This window comes from Vespa velutina, chromosome 6 (assembly GCF_912470025.1).
Source record: "Vespa velutina chromosome 6, iVesVel2.1, whole genome shotgun sequence".
NCBI lineage: Eukaryota > Metazoa > Arthropoda > Insecta > Hymenoptera > Vespidae > Vespa > Vespa velutina.
In genome coordinates this window covers 1,357,325-1,372,324 of record NC_062193.1, presented here as the reverse complement: position 1 = coordinate 1,372,324, position 15,000 = coordinate 1,357,325, and the positions used below count along the sequence as shown (strand labels likewise).

General features: G+C 31.6%; 2 protein-coding genes across 5 annotated transcripts in view; both read right to left on the bottom strand.

The window, feature by feature from the left end:
• The window catches only part of LOC124950000 (formylglycine-generating enzyme), an 18,036-nt gene extending 16,837 nt beyond the window's left edge, over window positions 1-1,199 (bottom strand). Inside the window, exon 1 of the mRNA XM_047496015.1 lies at window positions 1,180-1,199. The gene's annotated coding sequence lies outside the window, so the exon portion shown is untranslated. The remainder of the gene's footprint in view (window positions 1-1,179) is intronic.
• Window positions 226-15,000, bottom strand: part of LOC124949997 (voltage-gated potassium channel subunit beta-2) — an 18,206-nt gene continuing 3,431 nt past the window's right edge. For 2 of the 4 annotated variants that reach the window (XM_047496011.1, XM_047496012.1), the window contains exons 2-9: window positions 11,318-11,538; window positions 9,976-10,189; window positions 6,731-6,858; window positions 5,594-5,800; window positions 5,262-5,359; window positions 5,045-5,101; window positions 4,678-4,884; window positions 226-1,383 (exon numbers count right to left, since the gene is read on the bottom strand). In XM_047496011.1, the coding sequence (XP_047351967.1) occupies window positions 1,282-1,383; window positions 4,678-4,884; window positions 5,045-5,101; window positions 5,262-5,359; window positions 5,594-5,800; window positions 6,731-6,858; window positions 9,976-10,189; window positions 11,318-11,507 (1,203 nt within the window). In that variant the 5' untranslated portion in view covers window positions 11,508-11,538 and the 3' untranslated portion in view covers window positions 226-1,281. Of the gene's footprint in view, window positions 1,384-4,677; window positions 4,885-5,044; window positions 5,102-5,261; window positions 5,360-5,593; window positions 5,801-6,730; window positions 6,859-9,975; window positions 10,190-11,317; window positions 11,539-13,680 lie in introns of all 4 variants that reach the window. The other 2 variants (XM_047496009.1, XM_047496010.1) reach the window with 2 other exon arrangements.

Sequence of the window (15,000 nt, the reverse complement as noted above, 5' to 3'; positions counted from 1 at the left end):
AAAACGCCATCAGTTTCTTCTTTCTATTTCTATATCTTTCTATTTCTTCCTTCCTTCTCTCTCTCTCTTTCTTTTTCTCTCTTAGTTTCTTTTTCGTCTGTATTATTCTTCTTTCTTGTTTCTTCCTTCTGATGATTTTTCTCTTGCTAAAACTCTCTCAATTAATGTACAAAAGAGAGAAACAAAGAGAGTGGCAATATCCACTCAAAAAGTAAATGTTGTGTATGTTGTGTGTATAAAAGAGAGAGAGAGAGAGAGAGAGAGAGATACTCAGTTTTGTTGCTTCTTGAGTCTGTCATGTAATAACAAACGTTTTCTATTTATTCTTTCTTCTTTTTCATCTTTTTTTTTCTTTTCTTTTCTTTTCTCCTCTTTTTTCCTTTAATATTCCGACGAAAAATCCAAAGTTCGTGTCGACGACATTGTAACGTGTTATTAAATTTCTTCTTCCTCTCTCTCTTCTCTCTTCTTTCTTCTCCCTACCTCTTCTATCTGTCTGTCTGTCTGTCTCTCTCTCTCTCTCTCTCTCTATCTCTTTTTATCTCTCTCTCTCTTTCATTATTTATTCGTGGTTCGTATTTTCTTCTTTCTTCCTTTCTAGTCTTCTTTTTCCTTTAATTTTTCTCTTGCCAAAACTTTGAATAAATGTACGAAAAAAGAGAAAGAGTGAGAGAGAGAGAGAGAGAGAGAGAGAGAGAGATCTTTCTCGGCAAATTGAAGGTATTGTCATCACCTCGTTTTACGAATACATCCAACGGACGATATTTACACCGGAACGATAAAATTCCAAATCCATTTTTTCTTGTTTTTTCTTTCTTCTTCCCTTCTTTCTCTGATCGTGTCATCCTTTCTTTCTCTTCATCATTTTCCTCTCTGAAATTCTTTTTCTTCTATTTATTCTCATATCCGGTGTAATCTCGTCGAAACGCAAGGATATTATTGTTATTATTATTATTATTATTATTGTTATTATTAATATTATTATTATTATTATTATTATTATTATTATTATTATTATTATTATTATTATTATTATTATTATTATTATTTGTTAATGTGTACAAGTCGATGCGTCGTACGTGCGTGCGTGTAGGTGTACGTGTCGTGTGTGTGTGTGTATGTCTCTCACTCATCCGTATGTGTTCATTGTATCTCGCAGAAGGACAACTTGTTGTTCACCTCCTTTGTTTGTTCCTGGTCTTGGCTGTTACCACCCTCGCTCTTCGGGCTTCCTCCCTCGTCTAAAGAGCCCCCACCACTGCCGGGGGGGCAAATCGATTGTCATCTAAGTGCCAGAGTCGACACCATCGGTGGCCGGGACGGTTTGTTATCGAGTATCCTTTCTATCTCGCTCATTACGGTCGCGTTTAGCTTTGGGATTAACTGGAATTGAAGATAACTTTATTAATAAATTTAATTTTATATATATATATATTAATTATTTATAAATATATATATATATATATATATATATATCAATCTATATTATATTCATTGTAAACGTTTATGAAACATGAATTTCGTATATTAAGTAAAACAAAAAAAATAATTAGTTAACGAAGATAGTTTGATAATGTAATATGCGCCATAAATATAAAGCATGTAATAATAATAATAATAATAATAATAATAATAATAATAATAATAATAATAATAAAAATAATAATAATAATAATAATAAAAATAATAATAATAATATTAATATTAATAATTATTATTATTATTAATTAAAAAATGTTTCTTTAGTTTTTAATCGCACATCCAAAGAAATTTTCTCGAGGCTAAATATTACATAATATTATTCAATATAATTAAACATTAAGTACTATTCACGAAACTTTGCCATTTTACAAATAAAAATAAGAAAAGAGAGAGAGAGAGAGAGAGAGAGAGAGAGAGAATGTTATATAAAACATAGGATGTTTAACAAATGTTTTGTTAAAATTTTATAACAAATGTACAAAATGGCCGATCTGATATTTCTTTTTCTTTAAGGAAAATATTCCTTTATGGAATATTTTTCTATATTTTCTCTCAAAGAGGAAGATATACTTTTATGACAGACAAAAGAGTATTTCCATTAAAAAATGTCGTTAATGAGAAATGCGTGTTATAGTATTCATAATTCGAAAATAATCGCGTCATCTTGATATACAGCGTAAATACCAAATATTATTGATTTCAACAAAAGCCAACGAACAAATTAATGATCTTGGAATAAGTCGAATAAATGTTAAAATTTATGTAAACGTAGCAAATAGATATAGACAATGTATTCTTATGACGTATCGACGAAACATCAATTCGTATCATTTCGTATTTTTTTATAATTTCTTAATAAAGCACATTAAGTGTTATGTATTTATTTTATAATTTCAATTTGTTTATTTTTTAATTTGTTTGTCTTATAATTTTTTTTTTGTTAACTTTGTTTATAGAATATGCTAGTAAAGTTTTGTAGGAAAAAAAAACTGGGAAACTCTTCAAAGGGTAATGTCAAATGTTCCAACATAAACTGTTATTTTATATATTGAAATCAATTACTTAAAATGAATAAAGGCCTAGATAGAATAGAATAAGATGAAAGTCAACTCCAGAAAATGTTTATACGTATATAACTTTTATACTAAAAAAATAAAGCCAATACAAAAATTTAGTTTCACGATATTTTCTAGTTAGAAAATTTATTTTCGTAACACAGAAATCCCGCAAACAAAATACGTCGAATATTTAGTTTTCGTTTGGATAGTAAACTAAACTAGAAAATGTATATATATATATATATATATATATATATATATATATATATATATATATATATTCAAGAGAAAATTAAAGAAATAAAAACTTATAGAAAAACTGTGAACTTGCTCTGATAAATAGTAACTCCAAACTGAATATAAACAGTAAAATCTGCAAAAGTATTATCAAATATAGACTTATGGAATACAAATTGTAAAATCTCATGAAAAAAAATTAGAAAATCTACAATCGTTTATTTTAAGAATTACTATACTAAAATCTTAAATGCATTCTGATATGTAAGAAACAATGACATAAGAAAAAATTAAATAACCCATAATAAAAGAGGAAATCAAAAGATTTTCCATAGCACATCAATAGATGATTAAAAACCATAACAACCAACTTGCTAAGAACTACTATTATTCAAATTTGCCCAGAAGGCTTTAAAAGAAAACCTACTTAAACCTAAGATAGTTATTATGTTCTTATATCTAATAGTTATATACTATAGATACTTATATCTATACTATATAATTACATATATAGTTATATACTTATATGTAATAATTGTTATTTATATCTAATAATTGTTAAATATCGATACAACAAAAACTTATTCTTATGATTATTAATAAATGTATCGAAATACGCATGCTACCATTATGATATTATCATAAAACAAATTGTAGTATACAATTAGGAACATTTGAAGGAATTTATATGAAAAAAAAAAAAAAAAAGAAAAACAAAAATTTTCTACTCGAATGACTGATTGATATCATTTTTCAAATGGCTTTACTTGTTATTTACGCGATAAGAAGCAACGAAATGTTATTAAAAAATACAGAATTGATTGAAATATAATAGCATCACGCTTCCTTGCGAGTCAGAAACGATCCATCACATCGCGTGACCCATTAATTGCCCATGATAATAAACTGATAATATTCTAAAACATTTCATGACCTTATTTCATTTTCATGTAAAATAATTAAAAAGACCTAAACGGAAAGTTCAATGAAGGCCACCACCGGTGACCTACAACGTGCTAAATTATATAGTTAACTTATAAAGCTATAATTTATGTAGCTTTTATACGTGTGCATATGTAACTTTTATATGTGTGTGCATAAATAAAATAAAAAGTTGTTCTTGAAAAAATTATTGGACTTGATAATAATTCTGATGGTTAATTTTCATTGTGACATTCTGTATACATGTGTACGAGGTGTATTCGTATTATTGATAAAAGCAGGCATAGATAGGGAGAAAGGGAGGCAAGGAGGGGATGATTCTACGTATAAAAATATGTCGAGAAAAAAAGATAAGATTTTTTCGCTTGAGTTTCGGTTTTTCTTTCACTATTCTTCAAAATACTTTCGTATTCGTTATACTCTATAAGGTTTACATTTTGTTTTCAATGGTACAATTATTATTTCTTTTATATTTGGTCTGTTTTCATCAGTTAAACAGTGAACGTTAATAAGGACATCGCTTCGAACAAATTCTTCAATAACAACGTAATTAATTTTAATGATATTAATAATGTTAATAACGTTAATAACGTTGATAATTATCCGTTCATTGACATTTCTTATTCATTATTATATTACAATGTTTAAAAATTCAGATATAATTCGTTGTACATATTTTACTTACACGTACTCTAGAGAATTTTCAAACATGATTATCTCGAAAATGAAAAAATGTCATTTCATTTCTTTTTCGACTTATTTTTACATATTAAATTAATACACGTTCGGTTATATTATCTATCTGGATATATCCTCTCTCTCTCTCTCTTTATGTGTGTATGTGTGTGTGTGTGTGTGTGTGTGTAGACAATAAGTATGATATGTAAAATCATGATAGATGTAACTATATTAATTATGATTTATTTTTCATATTGACCAAACCACGAGACTGGTTTACCTGTAAACTCTGAAGGCTCTCGTACAGCTGATCTATATTTGATGCACCGAGGAGAAGGCACTGAACACTTTCATTCTTGAGGGACCATGCAATGGCCAACTGTCCAAAGGAACATCCGAGCCTTTCGGCAAGAGCACATACATCCCGTAATTTATCCGAATATTTTCGTGTTTCATCGTCCGCCGATTTGTCCTTCCAAGCATATTCCTACGATAGTGAAAATAGATATACATATGTATATGTATATATATATATTTATATATATGTACATAAACATTTGTATATTTTTATTTATACGATCATTCCATGAACATCTAAACTCGATCCTACATAATATAAGATCGAGACATTTAACGATTAAACGCACCTCCTTATACAAAGACTGCGTTTCATCTTCCGTCCAACTGAAGGAAGAATACTTATTCTGAAAGTAAATTCACATTCTCTGAATCGATCGAAGTAGAATAAGAAGAATAATAAAAAAGAGGAAGTAGAAGGAGAAGGAGTAAAAGGACTAGAAGGAGACTAAAGGACTATTTTAAGGAGTTAGTTACTAACGGTCGATATAAAGAGCTCGAGTTTACCTTGTAAGAGGATCTCGAAAGGAAGGACACTCCGCAATCTTCCGGCTTGGATGAAACCATTCCGATGGTGACCGTGGACCATGCCATTAAACCGACACCTTAAAAGAGATAAAAGGAAAAAAAAAAAAAGAAAAAAAGATATATATATATACATATATACCTCTATACCTACATATATATACATATATAAGTCTTGTCTCTCTTAGATTAAGGATCTACGATAAGAAGAATGTTTACATATATACATACATACACATATGTATGTATGTATGTATGTATGTATGTATGTATGTATGTTTGTATTTTTGATAGATAAAAAAATTTTCCTTTACCGATTTTATTGTACAACTCCGGCATATATAGTTCAGGTTTCTCTCTGTAGAAAAGATGATACTCGGCTTGTTCGACGATCGGTGTGACGCAATTGAACTGTCGACAATTCGTATAGGCCTCCATGATCTCAACAGGAGACCATCGTGACGTACCCCAGTACATTACCCAACCTTTGCTTATCACGTAATTCATGGCGCGTACTATCTCTGAAAAGAGATCGAATAAACAGATATGAGAGATATTGACGTATCTCGATTACAATCGTCGTCGTCATCATTATCGTCGTTTATGAGTTTCTCTTTGATAAATATAACAGGAATGAAAGACAAAATGTTATCCTAATATGTCAATTGGAAAATTTTTTATTCCTCTCTTTCTCTTTTTCTCATATCTCATATATATATATATATATATATATATATATATATATATATCTTTATCTTTTTTATATCTCTCGAAATAACATAGAAATTTTGAAAATCCTTAACGAGTAATTTCGTCAAGAGAATCAAGAAGAAGAGTGGTTAAACAACATGTGCCGGCAGAAATTCTCTCACTGACAGACTATTTATATCTTTACCTCGTATTCGTATTTATATCTCACATTTACAGCGCATTCGAGCGTAATTTTACGATCGTCTATATAGAGAGAGACTTCATCTCTTCACTTTCTCTCTCTCTCTCTCTCTCTCTCTCTCTCTCACTCTCACTCTCACTCACTCTCACTCTCTTTCAAGAGAGCATTCTGCGAATTTACGAGTTCTTAATACGGTATAGGCACGTATATACATATATATGCGTACACACACACACACACACAAGTATGTATTTTTTTTAATTTGTACGTGTCCTATTACAAAAAGTAATTGCATAAAGTAATTGCAAAAAGTTCTCCGATTAAAATCTATATCCTTTATACATACGTACATGGGTAATCGAATATTATTATAAAGTCAAGTCAATTTCTAGGAAATACAGAGAAAGAGAGTGTGTGTGTATGAAAGGGAGAGGGAGAGAGAGAGAGAGAGAGAGAGAGAGAGAAAGAGAGAGAGAGAGAGAGTGAAAGAGGGGAAGAGAAAGAGAAAACGAGTGCAGGTGGAATCGATAGTGCATAGAACGTTTGTCTTGAAGCTTACCTTCCATTGGGCACATTGGATCGACTTTGTGAATCATGACGATATCGATGTAGGACAGCTGCAGTCTGACCAAGGACGCTTGCACAGATTCGATTATATGCTTACGCGACAATCCTCGTCCCTCTGTCCTGTCGAAAATTATTTATTCTTTATCATAACGATCTTTCCATTCATGATCGAAAATTATGTTATAAACATTACATGTTTATAAGATGCACATTGTTGAACATAAAAATATACTTTTTACGATCAAATTAAAAGATAGATAGATAGATAGATAGATAGAGAGAGAGAGAGAGAGAGAGAGAGAGAGAGAAAGATATCTATGTGATCGTAATTTTTTTCTTTTCTTTTTTTCGTTTATAAAAATCCCAACATGAAATTTTATAAAATTCTTATTATTTAAAACTTAAATAGACATAGATAGAGAAATAACGTGAGGAGAACAGAGGAAAAGTTAAATAAAAGTAAAAAAATATATATGTATCTGTGTGTGAAAGGGAGAGAGACAGAGAGAGTGTGAGAAAAAGAGAAAGAGAAACGTAAAGTCTCTACACATCGATCGCATTTGTCGCCGCCGCGACCTCCTTTTGTCGTGTTCTTTTCTCATATATACATACTCTCATATATACATACATATTTCGTACCTTTTGTCGAGACAGAGAGAGAGAGAGAGAGAGAGGGAGAGAGAGAGAGAGAGAAAGAGAAAGAAAGAGAGAGAGAGAGAGAGAAAGAGAAAGAAAGAGAGAGAGAGAGAGTATATGTGTTCATATATTGAAGCGAACCCTTGGCGAGGTCGACGTGAAATGTTTGAAACTGGACAGTCCGTGGAACAACAATAAGCTTCACAAAGCTTTTCAAAGCATACGTGGGAGAAAAAGAAAAAGAGAGAGAAATAGATAAACAGCAGAGAAAGAGAAAGACAGACGGGGATAGATAAGACGCGTATAGAAGGAAAGAGAAATGAGAGACTCGTTACATTTATAGTCTATCTTTCTCTCTCTCTCTCTTTCTCTCTCTTTCTCTCTTTCTCTCTTTTTCTATCTATTTCTCTTTTTATTCACATTCGAAGAACAAAATGCAAGAATTGTCGATGATTTAACGCGTCATACTCTGCTATTCGATTTGACATACATACGTGTGCGGTTAACGCGTGCGACCTGACATTCGGTCGTACTACTTTCTACTCTAAGCTGTACGATCGAACGCGTTTACACCACTGGAATGCATTCTCCTATGTATCGAGGAGAACGAGGAGAACATATTTATGTATATATGTATGTATATATCTGTGTATCTATGTATATGCATTTGGACTATCCTGTTATGTTAGGTGAGAATGATTGTTATATACATATCTTCTGACCAACGTGATCACTTGAACGATACTTCGCTTTGATATAATAAATTATTCTAATTATCGTAAACGTTAATTCTTATAATTATAAATTCTTATAAGAATTAATGTTTACTCTTAATAATTAAACGTTAATTCTTAATAATTGTATAGACAAATAATTTATATCGTTGTTATTTTCTATATCGATCGAATACTTAATTTATGAATATATGAATTTGAGAAATTCAAGCGCATTAATCATTTTTGTTTTTTTTTCTTTTTCCTTTTTTAAAAAAAATCAGAAAGTAATAAAGTTGATAAATAACGCAACAATGTGACGCAATAATGTGTAATGTCGTATTCCATGTTAATTCATTCGTTTGATTTTTTAATTTTATTTCATTTTTCTTCTTTCTTTTATATCCGTTTTGTTCTTCTTTCTTCTTACGTCAAAGATTTCACGAAACGTTCGACCATATGAGAAACGACTTTCATCTAGGACGCGAACGAATATTGTGCCAAAGAGTATTATGTAGAAAAACAAGATAGGACGATTTTGCGGAGAATTAATGAAATATTTTTATTAAATTCTTTCTCCTTTTTTCTTTTCTTTATAAGACATTTTTAGTGATTCAATGATATACATAATCTCTTCTTTTTTTTTTCGAATTCTCAACATTTATATGAATATTATCGATTTCGAAAAGATGTGTGAAAAACTTAAATTAGAAAAAAATAAAAAAATAAAATATATAAGAAATTTCGAAAGTGCTTTGAATATTGTAATCGCAGAACCGTAATATGAGGAGAGTTCTTTCTCCTGAATAAAGCTTTCCACTTACGACAGGATCAAAACGAATTTTCAACACTGTCCCGACGAAAAGCGTGCCCTAATTAAAATCGACACCTTCATAGTACTCTCCGCGCTCTCGCACATAGACATTGTTCTTTCTCTCTTTCTCTCTCTCTCTCTCGCTTTTTCTCTTACCGTACGTTTCCAAAGTTAATTACGAAGTAACTTTTGAGCGAGCGTGCAACAGCTTTCGTAGGGTATCCCTTTCTCTCAATTTAATTACTGTATCGTTTTTAAAAGTCTACGTTCGAGATAACGAGGAAGTTTTCAAACATTGAGCTCAAAAGCTCGACTGATTTTTGCTTTCCAATAAAATCCACAAAAAATTAAAGAAACACATACATACACACATATATATATATAGAGAGAGAGAGAGAGTGTACCGAAGAGTGATACAATTGAGCAGAGGGATCGGTAATACTTTGTGAAAAAAAAAAAATTAAGTAGAATATAATTTTTAAGAAACGGTCACTCCGTTTTCGAGACAAAAAAAGTTTTTTTAACCTATTCGATACTTTTGTAATTTATTGTAAGCTTCGACTTGACGAAAACTGATTCGTTGTTCGTAAATCCATGCAAAGTTAATTATTGTCTATTTCCTCTGATTGCTACTATCGTACTGTTGTGTATTAATTTGTTTTATTACTTATCTCTTTCGAATAATTTCATAAATAAGAATGATTATGTATGAGTTTTTTTACAAAAATTAATTTTTATTAGCGTAGAAATTGTTAAAAATTTCAATTATCTTATCTTTATTTCATAGAAAATCGTGTTCTTTTAATTAAATTATTGTGCATTTTTTTTAATGTATTGTGATAATTTTTTTATTTTTTCAAATGTCAAAAATATGTTTTAAAAATAGTTTTTCTTGAAAATGAAGCATCGATTTATTTTTTGTATTCCTTCCTTCGTTGTATCACTCTTGTTGAAATATTTTGTATATGTATGTGTATATATATATATATATATATATATATATATATATAAAAGAAAGAGAAACACATACAAACATACAAACGTGCATAGATAATGTTAGAAAATTTGCCTTACTTCGTGTTCCAATATATTTTCGTCGTAACGACGTAGCTCGAACGGTTCCAAGCACGGCGCAATAAAATCCGACCGAATTGTATTTCCGCACGATGGCCGCTGTGGGCTTCGCTCAAGTCGAACACATTGATGCCGCTGTCGTATGCGAGAGCAACGACAGCTTCGGCGGTTTCTTCGTTGCCGCATCCCCCTACACCAAAGGTTGTCCAAGTACCTGGTATACAACGAATATATTAATAATAAAATAGAAATAAAAAAAACAGTATCGAGAATTAACAGGGAACATCGGATGGTACAATATTGTTTCTATTCGGACTACATATATAAAATTTTTATGTTAATTTTTATTTTTATTTGATTGTGAATTTTTCTTCTTCCTTTTCTTTTTTTTTTTTTTTTTTTTTTTTTAATGTATCAAATGGAATAACGGGATTGAGTATTTAGTTAGTCCTTTCACGTTTTCATTGAATTTCCATCAGAATTTCGAACGACCATTTTTATACTTTTAGAAAAAACATCTCGTGACAATGTATTTGTCTAACCCTATTAGAATGCTACCGATAATAATAGTAACAGTGTAAAATTGTTATCGTTCGATAAAAAAAATTTTTGAAATGAGATATCGTCGTTCTCTCTCTATATATCTATATATCTATTTCGTTACCTCCTCCTCCGCTCTTCTCTCTCTCTCTCTCTCTCTCTCTCTCTCTCTCTCTTTCTCTCTTTTTCTCTCCATTAATTACGTCCCGATATCGCGCTAATTAAGGCCACGAGCATTTCTTTCTCATCGTTTCACAGAGAGAGACAAAAACGCATCGTTATCTCGGTCCCGTAGACCGTCACGCGTACCAAAAACGCAATCTCTCGATGTAAAAATAAATAACTGAATATATTTCGGGTTCAAATAGATACATAGATAGACAGGAAAGTATATCTAAAATGAAAGCTCGATGGAGCTTTGTGTTCCAGTTTGCTAGGCGATATATTGAAAAGAACGCGAACAACGGAGAGGCGAGAATTTTATTCGATAATTCTATCATAATCGAACGGAGTCAAAGCTAGTACATAACTATTCGATTTTTGCAATACGTTCGTTCTCACATTTCTTTTTTTCTTTTTTATTCAATTACATTCGTTGTTACTCGACATTTCAATCTTTTCGGAATATATTGAACGAGAGAAAAGAAGAATGCGAGAGAGAGAGAGAGAGAGAGAGAGAGAGAGACAAAATAAACAGCCTGATAAGATTAAGTAGAGGACCAAAAAAAAATAAACATCAACAATAAAAAAAAGAAAAAAAATATAAAGAAAAAAGATTGAAAGAAATAATAGTGTATCGTACCTAACCCAACATTGGAAACACGTAGACCACTTTTCCCCAAGTTGCGATACCGAATACCTGGCGAAGGATGCTGTAAACGTTGCGCTTGTGCAGCAATGCAGCTAGTCAGTAGCTGCTCTTTCGTTCCTGCTGTGTTGCTGCAGTGCACGCCTGTCTCTGCACCACCGCCACCGCCGTTGAACTCTTCCATGCAATCCAAGCTGGCTATGGGTGCGCGACACCTGCGATAAACACAGACAAGAACACATGCGAATATGATTTTTGTATTCAGTATAAATCTATAAGTAATACAAAGATAGATAGATAGAGAGAGAGAGAGAGGAAGAGAGAGAGAGAGAGAGAGAGATGTATTTTTTCGAAGGCATAGCAAGTGACACGCACTCACATACATACATACATACATACATACATACATACATACATACATACATACATACATACTTACATACATACATACATACATACATACATACATACATACATACATACATACGTACATATAGATATTTTGATTGAGAGGAGAGACATGATTTTCATTTTTCAAAAATACAAAGAAACTTTTAAATCTCTTCTACAGGTTTATTTCGGGCTTCCTCATTTTTATCCATTGGAAACGTTAAAAATGCATGCTTAAAAGCCAAGGCCGAAGAAATTGATGAACGGCAAAGGCATCGATTCTCGTCGATATAATTCCTTTCTTATTTACGACAAAAGTTATAAGAAAGTAGAAGAAGAACAAGAAGAAGAAGAAGAAGAAAAATAAGAAAAATAAGAAAAATAAAAAGAAGAAAACAACAACGAAAATAACAACAACATCAACAACATCAATAACGTTGCAATGCAACGATGAAAAGCTCGAGCGACGTGCAAACAACTTTCTATTGGTACTGTTTGAAAGGAATAATAAAAAATAGATAAACTAATGATTGTCGCGTATTACAGGCACACCATTACCATTGAAGATGAGATAATCTATATACATATATATGCGCAATCTGCCATTTCTTTCGAATTCGATAAATTCATTTCTTCATTTTTATTTTCGTTTCTTTTTTTTTTCTTTTTACATTAACATAAACGAAGTGCTTCGAATGTTTATCCGAACAACAAATTAAATTAATTAAATTGGACGACAAAATGGCTTTTCTTTTTTTTTCATTTCCTTTCTTTTAATTTGTTTATTTTTATTTTCATGAAAATGTTTGAATAAAAATGTTAAAAATTTGTTATGATTTTTACAAGAACAACAATAACCAATATATATTTAATATACACATATTAATTACTTCTCATATCTATTAAAGACAAATTTGTATTACTCTTTTCGCTTGCCCTAAATACTAAAGTTATTTAATTTGAAGAAGTGTTCTCTAATATTTTCACGATCCATTATATATTACGTGTATATATATGTATATACATATGCACACATCACGCGCGCGCGCACACACACACACATACAATCATTATTCAAAAGTTATTTTTCTTAACGTTGTATACATATACTTTTAACTTTGTTTTCTAAAATCTTGCATTATTGTGTACGTTAATATCAAACTGTTATATAAATAGATATACACTCTTGAGAAAAGGGTGTACTCACTCTCTCTCTCTCTCTCTCTCTCTCTCTCTCTCTCTCTCTGTTTTTCAAAGCTTTTTGTTCATTTTTAGAAAGAAAGACGGAGACGTTTGCTGCCTCTTTGTGTATGTTTCTGTGTATGCGTGTGTATGACTAAAATATAGAGAAGGAAAATGCGCGACTTCGTTTGTGCCCCTTTAAAGTCCGGGACTACCGCAAGGACTCCAATGTGGGTCACCAGCGCGGAAACGATACTCCTATGCTCTTTATTATTCGCTCAGGACGTATTTAAACGTCTCTCTCTCTCTCTCTCTCTCTCTCTCTCTCTCTCTCTCTCTCTCTCTCTCTCTCTCTCTCTCTCTCTCTATTTTTTTTCTTTTTATTCAAGCTGACAAAACAGACGTTGTCAGAGTTAGCTAATCCCTCCTTCCTAAACGTTTCTCGGATATCCAAATTTAGAAACGTGTCGTTCATCCATCCATCCATCATTGTCTATCTTAATAGCTTCTCACATTTTCTTTTTCTCTTGTTTATTTATTTGTTCATTTATTATTATTATTATTATTATTATTATTATTATTATTATTATTATTATTATTATTATTATTATTATTATTATTAAAAAAATTTGTTTTTGTTTGTGACCAATTGTCATAAGAAACAAACGATTCGATATTTTTGATTCGTCATATATCCTATTCTTTTCTATTATATATTACAAATAAATATTCAGGATCGATCGAATATTAATCATTAAGATCGACGAGTCCATCGATGAACTTACCGATAGATCGTTGGCAGTGGATAAGAATCGTCGTCCTCCATGCTGCTGTTCGTATTCGCGTTGTTATTCGTATCATTTCCCCCGGTCGACGTATTCGCGAGATTGCAGAGCATTAGTCGTGACATTACTTACGACTTTTGTGCTCTTTGTTCGTGATCGGACGAGGGCCACCCACGAAAATTCGATCTCTCTTTTTCCCTTTCTCTCTCTCTCTCTTTCTTTCTCTTTCTCTCTCTGTCTCTCTTTTTTCTCTCTTTATCTATCTTTCTTGATTTACCTTTTTCCGACCGTCGCGAACCGATGAAATTCTCTCTCGATGGAGGAATTGGCTTAATTACTTAATTTTATTTTAATCGCGAGGATTTCGTGACGTTTAACCACGCGTACCTTAACAAACTTTTAGCGTTACTTTACGTACGCTTTGTTTTTTTTTTTTTTTTAGGCACTAGTTTCTCCTCTCTATCTTTTCTTCTCTCTTTTTTTCTCTCTTTCTTTCTCTCTCTCTCTCTCTCTCTCTCTCTCTCTCTCTCTCTCTTCCTCCTATTAATTTTCTCTTATTACTTTATATTAAATAACTTCTTTACTTAGGCACCTCATATTTTATTTTAAAAAGGATTAAAATCAAAAAACACGTTCGTCGACGAATGTGTTACGTTCCTAGCTTGGGGGATATGATATTCATACATATACACACGACACACGTATATTATATTATATACGTATCATCGTCATCATTATCAGCATTGTTCCTTGCTCCTCCTTTTGATATTCCTCGAAAATCATAATAGATTCTGATTCAAATGCACGGCATATTAAATATATATTATATATCATATAATACATATATATATATACTCTTTCTTTTTTTTAAATTTTTGTTAACAATGAGAGAATGATCGATATGAGCGTTTGGATATGTGTCTAAATCCGCGATGTCTATTCGAGCCGATTAATAATGGCCCGTTAGAAAAGTCGAGCTAATAACGAATCGTCACAACCACTAACGTTTCCTTCTCTTATTTCTCTTCTTCTTCTTCTTCTTCTTCTTCTTTTTCCTTTTCCTCTTTCTCTTCTTCTTTTGTTGTTCACTTTTTTACTTTTTATCGAGGCTTCTTCCTTAGCTCTCCTTGTCTCCTTCGCCAGCTCGACCAATCCAGGAAACCAGCTCCTGGTGCACCACCTCCACCTCCTCTCTTCAATACCGGCACCGATACCAGCTCCAGCTTCGAAATTATTAATACCAAACGTCCGAACTAACCAACCAACCAACCAACCATCAACCAACCAACCCACCCACCCCTCCCCCCTCGTTTACCGACG